General features: G+C 53.8%; 1 protein-coding gene across 1 annotated transcript; it reads left to right on the top strand.

Annotated features, from left to right (window-relative positions):
• Positions 1-9674: 9674 nt before the first annotated feature.
• NKX2-5 (NK2 homeobox 5) lies at positions 9675-12765 on the top strand. Its single transcript, XM_046668230.1, has 2 exons — positions 9675-10164; positions 11677-12765. Exons 1-2 carry the CDS (start codon positions 9834-9836, stop codon positions 12312-12314), a joined length of 969 nt encoding a protein of 322 aa, XP_046524186.1. The 5' UTR covers positions 9675-9833; the 3' UTR covers positions 12315-12765.
• The last annotated feature ends 1984 nt before the right edge of the window (positions 12766-14749 follow it).

Consider the following 14749-nt stretch of genomic DNA (forward strand, 5'->3'; position numbering starts at 1 on the left):
CAAAGATAGTTGCTCTCAGAGGAGAAAAAAAAAAAATCCAATGTATAATAATACTTAAATTTGCAGAGAACGTCTCTAGAAGGACATATTTTTTAAAAGCCGGTGACCACCTGGGTGGGGTTGGGAATTGACTGAGAAAGGACAGACGGAAACCTTTCGGGGAGATGCGAATGCTTTTGTGTGTTCACTGTGTGGTCGTCACACGGGTTTATCCATGTGTTTGTCATCGAACTGTTCACTTAACTGCATTCATTCTGTTCTAGGCACAGTGTGCCTCAAAAAAGCTGATTTAAAAAATAAATAAACCCACTAACAACTTTGCCTTTAAGTAAGGAAATTAAATGGCTGCGGGAGACGCCTGGGACGCTTTACACGTATCTCCTTTTTACGTGTTTGGGTTTTGTCGTTGTTTTCTTTTTACAGTGTATTACTTATTCATAATACGCAATTAGGATATTCGGTGATGTGGATATAAAACAATTGTTAAGGAAACCGACAAAAGCAGGAACAGGAGACGCTTGTACACCCCGTTGTAGGGAGAAGAGAAAGCACGCGCTGTCCGAGCCCTGAAAATATTTTAGAAAGGGGGATATCTTTAATGTTTGAGTTTGTTCGATTTGGGTTTGCTCATATGTTTAACATATCAACGAAAAATGAGGACTGAGAACTTTTCCGGTGCTTACGTGTGGTCTGGGTGGCTGCCATCTCCTCGAGGACTCGTAAGGCAGGCCTGCCACGGGAGCGCGCGCCGGAAGGTCACGGGAGCGGGAGGGAGGGCTCCCCGGACGCTGCGCCCCCGGCTCCCGGGAGCAGCACCCCATCCCGCTTGGAGCAAAGACACGGTGGCCCATCGGGGGAAGGCCAGACCTGGCGAGCTCTAGACCCGCCCGGAAGTGGAAGCCCGACCTCCCAAAGGCTAAGCAGGCGGGCAGGGTTCCTGTGACCTGAGAGGCCTGAGGCCGCGCCGCCTCTGTGGACCCAGAGCTTCAGGGCACCGCGAGGCCCACTTCTCCATGGGGCAGGCAGTCTAGGACTAGTGGCTGCAAGGGTCCCAGCCCTGTCGTGGCACCAGGTATGAAGTACCTCCCTCTATTGCCCTGGAAGATAGGGAAGAGTCACTTAGATTCCAGATCTGGTTCACATTCAGATCTCTTCCCGAGAGGGTTTTGGAGGCTGGCCCACAGAGACAGAGGGACAGTGGGCCAGGGGCCGGGACCAGGAAAACTAGGAGCTGCCAGACTCCTCTGCTGGCCTGGGGGCAGGGCTTGGGGGGGAGGTTACCAAGCCCACAGGCCAGCCTCATCAGCTGCCTCACTTACAGCACCTTCAACCAGCAAGCCAGTGCACTGATTCACGTGAGGGCGTGTGCCCAGACCCCAAGACTTGGTCTGCTCCTGAGACCAAAGCACAACTCAGGGAAGTCATGAGGGCAAATTTGCTGGGTGGCAGTCAGGACCACTGAGGTCCTGTCCCTGGACAGAGCTGGACAAAGGCCACCCCTCTCCCCTCTCTCTGGGGCTCTGCTGACCACTCTACTCAGACTTCCTACCGCTGATGGCTTAGCTCCAGTCCCCTCTGGGAGATTTCACTGGATTTCATTGGGCTGCTGTCTCAAACTCTGCCCACCTTTGATTTGTAAACTCCAAGATGAGGGGTGGAGCCCAGAAATGTGCATTTTTAAGGTGTACCCCAGGGGATTCTGGCCTAGATTATTTCCACAGCCCCAAGAGTCTCTTCCCCTTCTGTGAAAACATAACATTATTCACTACATTTAGGGTTTATCTTGATTGTGGTTTTTAAAAATCTCTTTAAGGCAACACATGGATATGGTAACAACAACAGCAACAAAACAAAAAAAGGAAATTGTCCTAAAATATGTATTATGGAAAGCATGTGCTTTATTTCTGACCACCCCCCTTTTCCCTAGAAGCTTTCATTACCATTTTGTTTATCCTCCAAAAAAAACCCATAGAACCGTATATATGTACATATGGCTATATTTAAAATACAAATTGTGCAACTTGGTTTGATATTCAACGTACCTCAAATGTATCCATAAGAGTACATATAAGGGAAATTCATTCTTACTCAGGGCTGCTGGTATAATGTTCTATCCGTGAACATAATATTTTTAACCCGTCCCCAAGATAGATATATTGGGGTTTTTTAATTTTTAAAAAATCAAAAACTGTGATGAAAATACTTTTCCTGTGTGCATATACTTATAGAATAGAGTCCTAGAAGTGGAAATACTTCTTCAAAGGGCTTACATATTTTTAATTTTTTTTAATTTTATTTTATTGAGTTGACATTGGTTTATAATATTGTGTAAATTTCTGGTGCACATCATTATATTTAGGCTTCTGCAGAGACTGCATCGTGTTCACCACCAAAAGGCTAGTTTCCATCCATCACCATCCACACATGCCCCTTTAGCCCCCTCCCCCAACCCCTTCCCCTCTGGTAACCACCAATCTGTTCTCCTTATCTATGTGTTTATCTTCTATATATGAGTGAAATCATAGAGTATTTGTCTTTGTCTGACTTATTTCACTTAGCATAATACTCTCAAGATCCAGCCATGTTGTCGCAAATGGCACAATTTCCTCTTTCATGGCTGAGTTGTATTCCACATCTTCTTTATCCATTTATCTGTTGAGGGGCACTTGGGTTGCATGGGCTAATTGAGATAAGATGCTATCGAGAGAAAAAGGACTATCTCATCTATGAGAACTTTCATGCAAACCTCACGGTAACTACAAAACAAAAAATCAGAGTAGAGTCACAAATCATAAATAAAGAGGAAACCGAGAAAAACATCACAGAAAACTACCAGCTGAAATGGTAGACAGAAATACAAGGAAAACAAAACAAGAGAAATATAGAATAACCAGAAAATAAAAGATAAAATGGCAATATTAAGCCCTCATATATCAATAATCACTCTAAATTCTAAGTGGGTCAAATTCACCAATCAAAAGACACAGAGTGGCTGGATGGATTAAAAAACAAGACCCAACAGTATGCTGCCTCCAGGAGACCCATCTCAGCTCTAAAGACAAACATAGGCTCAGAGTGAAGGGATATATCTTTTTAATTTTGATAGTACCAAATTTCCCCAAAGAGATTTACCAGTTACACTTCCAAGCAACAAGGTAAAAGAACGACTAGGCAGAGTAATTATCAAACTTTCTGATCTTTGCTAATCTGATAAGTGAAAACATTTGCCTTTTTGTTTTAATCTTCTTCCTTCCTTCCTTCCTTCTCTCATCTTTCTACCAGCAAGTTTCTGTAACTCTTGGCCAATTCTTCAGTTGTTTTCTTGAGTCATTTTCTTATTGATTCACAGGAACTGTTTCCATATTGAGTAAATCAGGTTTTTGTTGTCATTTTTTCTAGCATTTAATTGTAGGTTGTTTTCTCTTTGATTCTATTTATCGTATTTTTTGCTGTGCATAAGTTTATTTTTATGCCATCAGGTTTATATAATTCATCTTTTATGGTTTCTAGGTCTTTAATTCTCCTCATCCACCTTCCCAAATAGATACACATTCCAAAATCATTATCTTTTTTCTTAAAGATTGGCACCTGGGCTAACAACTGTTGCCAATCTTTTTTTTTTTCTGCTTTATCTCCCCAAAACCCCCCTGTACACAGTTGCATATCTTAGTTGCAGGTCCTTCCAGTTGTGGCATGTGGGACGCTGCCTCAACGTTGCCTGACAAGCGGTGCCATGTCTGCGCCCAGGATCTGAACCCTGGGCCGCCGCAGCAGAGTGCACGAACTCAACTACTCGGCCATGGAGCCGGCTCCCAAAATCATTACCTTAATCATCTATAACATTTTATGTTTCATTTCTTAGGTTTAAATTTTTAATCAGTCTGGAATTGAACGTGTTTGGTGCAAGAATAAGCCATGTCCCCTTCCCAAACATGATCTTCACTTTATTTGGAATGTGTATTATTGTATGGACCACAGTCCCCAAAATAGCATAATACGGAAATTGGCAGGGATCTTAATTTCCCATCTTAATCAGTTTCACTTTGTAGGTTAGACAACCACCAATATGGCTCACCACCCCTCCTCCTGCCCAGGTGGGTCCAGGTAACAACTTGAGATGTTTCCCAGAATAGCACAGCTGGGAAGGGACCTTAAGTACACCTAATGCCACCGAGGAGACAAACGTGAAACTGGTGACTGGAGAGGATAAAGGATGTGCTCAATGTCAGCCAATCAGTGATTGAGGCAGGACCAGAACACTGCTCACAGTCCAGCACTTTTTTCTGGTACAACTCTGCCTCCTTCAGGGGCTGTGTGTCTTGGGCTGTGCAACCTCAGCACCTGGTGCATGGTGGGCCCCCAGTCAATGTGGGTAAAAAGATGTAGGAAATCAGGCCAAGCATAAATGACTAGGCTATGGGGTCACTTGGAGGCTGGGTGCAAGTTCTGGCCACTCTTTCAGCCTTTCCCCTCACTGCCCCCCCCCCCCATACACACACTCACACATCTACATACACAATACCTATCAGCCAGGTGGATCTGCTCTCTGCTTTCCCCATCCGTGAGCCCCAGGCCTGTCCTATGGCCAGCAACTTTGGATAGACAGCCCTTAAAGCAGTTCAGGGGACTTCCTGCCTGTCCCAGCTGAATAACAGGGGCCAGACCCTGGGCCAAAGGAAGCCAAAAGCCAGATAGATTACAGGGGCTTTGGAACATGAAGATGGTATTTCCAGGACTCTGTTCAGACTGCCCAGAAAGCAGGACCAGTTCCATAATTTGTGGGACCCAGGACAAAATGAAAATGTGGAGCTTCTTATTCAAAACGAGTCAAGAATTTCAAGACAGCAACAACAGAGCACAGGGTCCTTCTAAGCTCAGGCCCTGTGTGACTGCACAGGTGACCCATGCCCATGCAGCCAGCCTTCAGGGAAGGATAGAGTTAATTATAGGGGGAGAGAGGAGAAGAATCTTCTTCAGGCCTCTAAAAGTACAGATTTCTAGGGTAAAGTGGGCTGGGGGATTTTTCATAATAGCCAAAAAGTGAAAACAAACCAAATGTCCATCGATGATGAATGTAGAAACAAAATGTGGTATATCTATAACAACAGAATATTATTCTGCCATAAAAAGGAACAAAGTACTGATATGTGCTTCATCATGGATGAACCTTGAAAATATTGTGCTAAGTGAAAGAAGCCAGTCACAAAAGCGTACAGATCATATGATTCCATTTGTATAAAATGTCCAGAAAAGGCAAATCTAGAGAGACAGAAAGTAGATGGATTAGCCATTATCTAGAGCTGGAGATGGGAGAAGGGGGAGAGAGTTTCAGTTGATGGCTGAAGCCTACAGGTCTCTTTTGGGGGTGATGAAAATGTCCTAAAATTAGTTGTGTGATGGTTGCACAACTCTGTGAATATACTAAAAATCGTTGAATTGTACACTTTAAATGGATGAATTACATGGTATGTGAATTACACCTCTTTTATCTTAATAAAGCTGTTACCAAAAGAAAAGGGAAAGGAGAAGGTGCAGGAGGTGGAGGAGGAGGAGGTGGAGGAGGGGATGGAGGAAGAGGAGGAGGAGACAGAGGAGGAGGAAGAATCTTAAATCTCTCTCTCTCTCAAACGAACTTAATGCTGGAAGCCCCCTTGTCGAGGAAGGTTTCAGAGAACCCAGCATCCTAAATCCGACAGCCTGGTCCTCTTCCCCAGCTGAGTGGGCTGTACGCAGGGGAGCGCCGCGCTTCCTCGCCGGTTGGGATGGATCCAGGAGGCAGCGACGCGCCATAAAAGAGAACATTCCCAACTCGGTAGTCAGTCCTGTGTTCCAATCCTGACACTGTCACTTCCCACGTGGGTGACTTTGAGCAGTCACTTCACCTCTCTGAGCCTGTCTCCTCTGCCCAGCAATCGAGATACGCGGATCAGCGATGACACCGGTGAGAGTGTGTGTTAGAAACGGCGGCATGAGGAGGATTTGGTCCCGGCTGAGTCACCCGAAAAAGTCGCGTCCCGCGGCAGGGAAAATCCGGTGCCGCGGAGGCCGACGGACTTCTCAGGAGCCACGGACGAGCCCTCCGGGCCGCCCCTGCCCCCAACCCCGGGCCGGAAGGAAGCCCGGGCAGCGGAGGGGCCCCGCGGCCGGGCCGGGAGCCCGCGCGGGCCGGAGCTGGGCGCGCAGCCGCCGCGGCTCATCCATCAGCCGGACGAAGAGCAGAGGCGCGCTCTCGGCCCTCTGTTTGCTTTCTCGCCAATTATTGCCGCGCCGCAGCCCCTTTGTTGATACAGTAGTCCGAAAAAGTGCTAATGTTCATTTATCAGGGGGCCCGCCGGGGACTCCCACGAGTTGCGATTCTTCCCAAAATATAAACACGGGGCGAGCGTCCCAGACAGAAACCCCATCTGTTTCCCCGGCGCGGGCCGAGAGCTAGGCGTTGTTGAAGATAAAGCCGCGGATAACGCCGCCTGTCTCCAATGGACGTCTCCCCGGCGCATTAATGACATTCCCGGTGATAGTTCCAGCTTATCTTTCAATTAATCATATATACCTTTTGCGGCCGGCCCTGCTGATTGCAGGAAAGGGGGGGCCGGCTCGGGCCGCGCCGATTGCTTTTCAATTAATAATATTTTATGTGCGCAGAATGCGTTCGAGGCATCCTGGAACCTGGCTCGTCTGAAAGCGCCAATTCTTTAAAAGGCAAGAAATAGATGGATAGATTTTCGATCTCTCCTCTCGGCCTCCTTTTGTCTCTTTCTGTCTCTCGCTGGTCTGAAGGCTGTTTGTTTGTCCTGCTAGTTTGGCCAAAGTGCGGCTTAGAGAGGCGGCCAGGTTGGGTCGGCGCCCTCGGGAAGGAAGATGCGTCCGTGGTGGGGCCGCAGAATCAAGTTTCGTCCCTCCCCACCCCCAACCATTGCAACTTCTATTTAAAGCAAACTAAAAGTTTTTTCTCATTCAAAAACAGTGAGGACTACAAAGAAAAGTTAGAAATTGCTCTTGGACATTTCGCTGCGGAGACCAGCATGGGTCTCCCCAATTTCAATTTTGCTCGTATTTATCCGGTTTTGCCCCGGTTTCCTCTCTGGCAACGCTAAGGCCTGTTTTAGAGCCAAGAGAAATTATTACCAGATTCACAGAGCGGGTGGGAGGTGGAGAAGTCACAGATTTTGTCCAAATAGGGAGGGTTTTCTTTCCTCTCCTTTTCATGACACCTGACCCGCGGGTCTATCTGTCAGCCCTGGGAACCCCCAGCCCCGAAATAGGTGATAAATCTTCGGTGGGTGATTTGGAGAGGAAATGCTTTTTTTTTTTACTTCCTCCAGAACTATCTCTTTTTTAAAAACACACACACCAAAAAAAAAAAAAAAAAAAAAACTAAAAACAGGGATCCCGGATGCAGCCTCGATGTCCCCCATTAAACGGTAATATTTCAGGCGTCGGCTAACACTAATCTTTCAAACTGTCATCGCGAGCAGCCAGGCCAGCCAATTCACTTAACAGCGCTCCCAGGACCCTGCATCTGAGTGCTTTTCAGCGAGACGTTTAATTGAATCGGATGTGGCTCGTTTGCCAGACGTCACCGCCTCGGCGATAGGCATCCTCTCCCACTCCCCAAAAACAATCTTCAAAGGCGAGGCGGGCTCCCAAGCTAAGTTAGTTGAGAGCAATAATTGTAACGTTGGCCAAAAAGTCGAGGCGAGGAAGGGCCAAAGAGAGGCCACAGATCTGCAGATCCGTCCAGGCAGAATGGGTTTTGGGGGTAGGGAGGGGGGCGGGTGGGAAGAGTTCCTGGGGCTTCAGAGCCCCCTACATTTGGAAAAAAGCTATCTCTCTGCAAACCGAGCTAACATTCCCAGAACCGCGCGTCGTCCCTGGCTCGAAAACTCGACGCGAGATTCCGCGGCGGCGACTGGGGCCTGGTCCCAGCGGCTGGCGCCTGGAAGCCGGGGTCGGAGTGCTCCGAGCCTCCCGCACCGCCGCGCGGGGTTCCGCTCTCCTGCGCCCCAGCCGGAGGCCACAGGCTCTGGGAGTGTGGGTCTGGAAAGATCCCAACATTAGGCCTATGATTGACTCCACTCGCGCCCTTCCTGGTGGCGCTGCCCGACGGCTCACCGTCCCGCCTGATCGCCCTAAGGTTCGTGTTCTTGACAGACACCACCTTGTCCCCCTGCTTTGTGCGTTTCCCCGGCGCCTTGAGCGCACTTTCTGGAGTCTCGTCCGGAGCCCTGTCCTTAGCTTGCCTTTGGTTCTGCGCGCCCTTTTTCTACTCCCAAGCGCTTCTTCTCCAGTCCTCAACTCAGTCTCCGCAAGCAAATCCGCGCGCCCCACGCGCGCCTTCCCCGCACAAGCTTGGGTCGTGGGAATTCAACGCTTTTCCCCAGACAATCCTCGCCATCCCCAGAGATAGGGTAAGGCGATGACTTAACCTGGAGCCATTCTGCCTGCCTCCATCCTCCCTGAAACTGTACACAAAACAGAGTGCCTCTCTGCAGTGTTCTGGGAGTGAGGGGAAGGCCCGAAGCTTTCATCAGATCTCCCAAGGGACCCAGAGGGATGCGGCGGACCGGTGCAGGATCTGGCCGGGTAGCTTGCGCTCCTGAAACACTGGCAGCTTTGTCTGACAGAAGATTCCTACTTTACTGCCCCTGGGCTGAAAATTAACGCCCTGCCTGCCCTGCCCTTCTCCCATGCGCCTGGCCCCGTCCCCGCCCGGGAGCCCTAATAGGAGCCCGTCCAGAGACCTCAGAGAAATCTCGGCCACGCCGGGATCAGAGGAGCCCGCCGGCCAGACAGCTAAATCCGGGCTGAGGCCCTGGAGCTGGCAGAGGCCTGGAGGCCTTGCTGCTAGGCAGGGAGGGCAGGGTAAGGAGGGAGGCAGGAAGGGTGGTCTCCATAACAGGATAATCTAAGGCGCCCCGGAAGACAGACCTCTTCTGGGAAGCTGAGCTTCCTGACTGGGATTCTGGGCTTGTTTCATTATTACGGGGAGCATCATCTCTCTAGGAGGAGACCGGCAGCAACTGGTGCCCCCTGGAGTTGTGCTTGTAGAACTTGCATTACTGTAGTAGATGGCCACTCCCCACCTGGCAACTACCTACCTTGCCTTTCAGCTTGACTCACCCAGGAGCCCCCAGGGGACTACGGGGGTATGACTGGCCCTGTAGGACAAGCCAAACAGAAACCCAAAATTGTCCCCTTCCTGCCATCACCCCAGCAAACTCTCTCCCCCAGCTTTCCTTATTCACACTCTTCCCAGTAAGACACACTTTCAGTAATAAAGCCTTTAAGACTCCTGGGAATAAGTGCCCTGCGCCAGCCCTGCGCCCAAGCCTTCCCTCTCCCACCCTGTTTCACTGGCTGAGGAACATTTCTTCAAATCCCAAATCCATCCGACGCGGCCCAGAGGCCAGATTCAGAGAATGAGGTCCTTTCCTGTGCATGCGCCGTAGTGGGGTTTTCGGGCTAATGGTGTGGAGAAATCTCAGGCTGTAGGAGCAAAAGAAGAGCCTTCCAAACGCGTCGCGGTCCCTTTAAAAAGCTGGGCAGGATTTTTTTTTTTTTTAGAGCCGTATGACTATATTAGGTGACACGAAACTGCTCATCGCTCCTGTCAACGCGGCCCCTGGCCCAATGGCAGGCTGAGTCCCCCTCCTCCGGCCTGGTCCCGCCTCTCTTGCCCCTTGTGCTCCGCACTACCTGCCGCCCGGCCACATCCCGAGCAGGAAGGCCGGTGCGCGGGCGAGCGCCGGGCACCATGCAGGGAGGCTGCCAGGGGCCGTGGACAGCGCCTCTCTCTGCCGCCCACCTGGCGCTGTGAGCCGCGAGCCGACACCATGTTCCCCAGCCCTGCGCTCACGCCCACGCCGTTCTCGGTCAAAGACATCCTGAACCTGGAGCAGCAGCAGCGCAGCCTGGCCGCCGGGGAGCTCTCGGCGCGCCTGGAGGCCACCCTGGCGCCCGCCTCCTGCATGCTGGCCGCCTTCAAGCCCGAGGCCTACGCGGGGCCGGAGGCCGCGGCGCCCGGCCTCCCCGAGCTGCGCGCCGAGCTGGGCCCCGCGCCTTCGCCCGCCAAGTGCGCGCCTGCCTTCCCAGCCGCCCCGGCCTTCTATCCGCGCGCCTACGGCGACCCCGACCCGGCCAAGGACCCTCGAGGCGATAAGAAAGGTGAGGAGGAAACAGAAGCTCCTTCTCCGCTCTGGGGTCGCTTTTGTCCCCAAACCCCGCCGCCAAGAGACTCTGGCCTGGGTGGAGGAGACGCGAGTGCCTGGGCGGAGGGCCGAGCGCGGGCGCTCGGAGTGTGCGAAGCCAGGGTGTCGTTAGGTCCCTCGCGCCCAGCGTCCAATCGGAGGTTTGGAGGAAATGCTGGACTGAGATGATCAGAAACGAGACAAAAGGGAAAAAAAAGTTTTTTCCGGCCTAACAAAGCCCCAGGCGGCAGCAGCCGTGCTCCTGGATCTAAGTTGAGCGATCAGTTTGTGGTAGGCAGAACAGAGAAAGAAAGATATTCTCTATGTCAGAGTTTTTTTTTTTTTAATCTATTTTGAATTTAAGAGTCTTTCGAGGATCTGACGAAAACCGCTGAACAGAAATTAAAATGCTGCTCACCAGACATGCTTTTGAGCACGACCGGAGGAGGGTCCGGGACCCTTCTGTAGCTCACCTGTAACCCGTTTCTGGGGCCTTTCCTCCTTTGCGCCAGCAGAGTGAAATCTTTGGGAACAGGAGTCTTAGTCTAAAAGTGGGGTTCTGCGGACACTCAGGAATCTGACTTAGCAGCTTTATTTTTCCAGCACAGTTTCGCGACGCGGCCAGGGCCTAGAAGTTCTCTCCTGGAAAAAGTTAGAAAATGCCGCGCGACTAAAGGCGCGGGCAGTGGAGGAGATGACTGGGGAAGGCGGCCGGACCGCCGCGCGTGCAGCCCCGAGCTCCGCGGGGAGGCTGGGGAGACGGCTGCCCAGCGCGGGGTCCGCGCGAACCGGGGGAGGCCGGGGTGGGCGAAGGGCCGCTGTGAGCCCAGAAGGGTTTGTCTGGGAGCAGAGGGAAGGCCCACGAACAGCTGCTGGCTGGCACGGCGGGCTGCATTGGTCGCTACCAATTCGAATCCAGCTCGAGCACGCGGGCAGGTTTTGAGTCTGCAGGCCCAGCCGCGGCTTCTCGGGCCCCGCACAAATCCTGCGGCGGCTGCGCGGGAGCCGTCGATCAGCAAACCGACGCCTCTTGGCCTTCTGCTTTTTCAGTTCCATGACTTTGAGACAACGTGACCGACCCTGGGGTGAGGCCTCGGTCTCCCTTCATTTAACTTCTCAAACCGAAGTAGGCCTAATCTAATTCATCCCAGCGCATCACTTGGTTTTGTTTTCTTTGCAGCCTGAAATCTTAAGTCACTGTCCATCTTCTTTACCAGAATGTGAACTCCCCGAGGGCAAGGGCCTCTCTTGTTTTGTTTTCCAGGGCCTAGAGCTATGCCTGGCACAGAGTAGACGTTCAACAAATGCTGACTGCCCAGCGGAAACCGAGCGGTCCGTGGCGCCCGGTGCCCTCGGCAGAGCGGGCCGCAGCCAAGCTGGGCGCTCCAGGCAGTACAGGGTGGCACCCACCAGCGGCCACTACCCAGCGGGCGCTCCGCGGGTCGGGCGCCCTGACCGAGCGTCTCTCTGCCTCTCTGTTCCCCCTCAGAGTTGTGCGCGCTGCAGAAGGCGGTGGAGCTGGAGAAGCCGGACGCGGACGGCGCCGAGCGACCCCGGGCGCGACGGCGGAGGAAGCCGCGCGTGCTCTTTTCTCAGGCGCAGGTCTACGAGCTGGAGCGGCGCTTCAAGCAGCAGCGGTACCTGTCGGCTCCGGAGCGCGACCAGCTGGCCAGCGTGCTGAAGCTCACGTCCACGCAGGTCAAGATCTGGTTCCAGAACCGGCGCTACAAGTGCAAGCGGCAGCGGCAGGACCAGACTCTGGAGCTGGTGGGGCTGCCCCCACCGCCGCCGCCAGCCCGCAGGATCGCGGTGCCAGTGCTGGTGCGCGATGGCAAGCCGTGCCTAGGGGACTCCGCGCCCTACGCGCCCGCCTACGGGGTGGGCCTCAACGCCTACGGCTATAACGCCTACCCTGCCTACCCGGGTTACGGGGGCGCGGCCTGCAGCCCTGGCTACAGCTGCGCCGCCGCTTACCCGGCCGGGCCGCCCCCGGCGCAGTCGGCCACGGCCGCCGCCAACAACAACTTCGTGAACTTCGGCGTCGGGGACTTGAACGCAGTACAGAGCCCCGGGATTCCGCAGGGCAACTCGGGAGTGTCCACGCTGCACGGTATCCGAGCCTGGTAGGGAAGGGACCTGCCCGGGGCGCCCCAGACCGGTCCCACCTCTAGAGAGGGGCACTGACTCCCGGGGGCGGGAGGGCTCCCGACACGTCTCTGCGTCCCTCGGATTTCACCTTCGCTCCCGCGGAGGCCTCGGAGCGTGTTCTGCCCCTTGCGCCTTTGTCCCCCTGAGCGGGAGAGTTTGTGGCCGAGTTTACGCAGCTTGCGGGCGAACAATCCCGCAGCCTGGTGCCTTACCCGTCGGCCCCGGAGCGCCCTCCGAGCGCCCACGGGCACCCCCGTCCGGCCGAACACCGGCCAGTTGGGACCGGGAGCCCCAGCGCGCTGGGCCTAAGACCCGGCCGCCTTTCCCCGAGCCTGGGCCCGGCGCCCGGGCCCTTGATGCCTTGCCGCCGCCCACCCACCCGTATTTATGTTTTTACCTGTTGCTGTAAGAAATGAGGATCCCCTTCCCATTAAAGAGAGTGCTCTGATCCTGCCTGTGTGCTTCTTTCAGCCTGCGGCGCTTGCGAAACGGAATTTCGAGGGCAGAGGCGCCGGCCGGCTGGTCTCGAGTTGCATGCATAGGCATTCACTGAGCAAGTTGAAAATAATAGTAAACCCGTGCTGGGTCCTTGTCAGGCACTTTCTGGGATTGTCTCCTGTCCTCGTTAATAACCCCAAAAGGGAGGTCCTTTTTTAAAGTGTAGCCGACTGAGGTCTGGAGAGGTCTAATGCCTTGCCTGTGACCAGGCAGCCAGGACCGGTAGAAGTGAGGTTCATTCCGAGTCTGACTTCAAAGAGGGCACTTGCCCAGAATGCCCAACCTCACCTCCTTGATCCCTACTGTGTGCCAGGCACTGTTCCAGTGCTGGGCATTAAACGAAGAGCAAAGGGGCCCGGGCCCTGTGATTGGAGCACACTATAACTCATCTCGCTTAGAAGAACGCCTGAGCCCATTTCACAGATGGAATAGCTGAGAACCATAGCTCTTGTCAAGCTTTCCTGAACTGCCCAGCCCAGTCGACTGGGATGGAAGAGGGCATGGGGTCTGGTTGCCCAGGCCTCACCAGCTGCTCGGCTCAATGCGGCTGAGCCCAGAGCCTGCAGACCTGCTCATCTCCTGCTGTGGCTAAGCCACCTGAATCCCCAGGTCAGGGAACCCCTCCCCCGGACCCAGCCACGGTCCTCCCCTCTCAGCGTTTGATGAATTCCTCCATAGTCCCGATCAATGAATGATATTGCTGTACAGGGTTTTACAGACGAGAATATTGAGGCTAGGCGAAATCAAGCTAAAATCCTGCTGGCTGGGGGACTTGCTGGCTGCACACCTGCTTTTTTCTCTGTAAAATGAGGATAACCAGAATACCTTGCTCTGAGCCGCGGTGGGGCGAGTCCACAGGGGCCCGGAGCTGACCCGCAGCTCCTCAGCCCCCAGGGCCCTGAGGGAGTAACCTGCGCTTCTTAAAAAGGTACGAAAGCGGGAGGGAGTCTGGGCGTTGTGTTCCCGTGGAATATGGGTTTTTCAGAGATTTTGCGCGGGGTGGGGGGGGGGGGCATAGGGCGTCAGGCCGACAGCTCCCTGTTGCAGACAAAACATTGCTCGTGGCGTTCAGGGGCCAAGCGCGGCTCGATGTGTCCCTGACGCCCGGGGAAGAGTCGCCAAGCCAGGCCTGGTGCGACCAGGAGCTGTCCTGCTGCCGTGCAGGGACAATGCAGCGCTGCCTGTACCGTCCCTTCTCCGGGTAAGTGCTGCCCCCCAAGTTCGCCCCACTTGCCCGCTGGAGAGGGGAAGATACCTAGAGATTCTAAGGGCCACCGCTTGCCCGGAGCCACGCAAGGCGCAGAGCTGCACGCCGCGGGCGCTGTAGGGGCTCTGGTATGCACGCTGTCGACCCCCGCAGGGTTATGGGCTGGGCTCTGTGAAGGAACAGAAAAGGGCTGAGCTCTCGGCTTGGCTCTGGGCCCCTGGGCTTGAATTCCCTCGGCTGTAAGGTCCAAGCCAGGCTGTCGAGATCCAGAGTGAGAGCGATGCGCCCAGCTCAGCCCGCATTCCGCCTCTTAGGCCTACGACCCGGCTGCGAACCTTTAGTGAGCACGCGTTCAGCGCTCTCTGCCCATCACCGTGACGCGCGCTGCGGTCCCAGCTCACGGACAGGCACACTGAGGCTCTGCCAGGCCGCCAGACTGGCTCGTATGCCAGACGGCGCTCTCCTACCAGGCATCCCGGGCCCGCAGCCCTAGCAGTCGGCCTAACGCACAACCGCGGAAATCCTTCTATCTGGAACTCACCCAAATTCGCGCTCTTGATCAGATCGACCGCGTTTGCCCATGACGCCTTGAGGTTCCGCACACCCGCGGGCCTTTTTCTTCTTACACTGTCTACAGTAACGTTAGAGATAATGTTTCCTTCGCTTAACGTTATACCGCAAGGATTTTTCTATGATATCTCCCTCTTTG

Source organism: Equus quagga, chromosome 7 (assembly GCF_021613505.1).
Source record: "Equus quagga isolate Etosha38 chromosome 7, UCLA_HA_Equagga_1.0, whole genome shotgun sequence".
NCBI classification, from domain to species: domain Eukaryota; kingdom Metazoa; phylum Chordata; class Mammalia; order Perissodactyla; family Equidae; genus Equus; species Equus quagga.

What these genes read in the sequence shown, in the direction of transcription:
- NKX2-5 (XM_046668230.1), top strand. Translation starts at nt 9,834, where the DNA reads ATGTTCCCCAGCCCTGCGCTCACGCCCACGCCGTTCTCGGTCAAAGAC. An exon ending in CCCTCGAGGCGATAAGAAAG is followed by an intron (nt 10,165 to 11,676) that starts GTGAGGAGGAAA and finishes GTTCCCCCTCAG; the next exon opens with AGTTGTGCGCGCTGCAGAAG.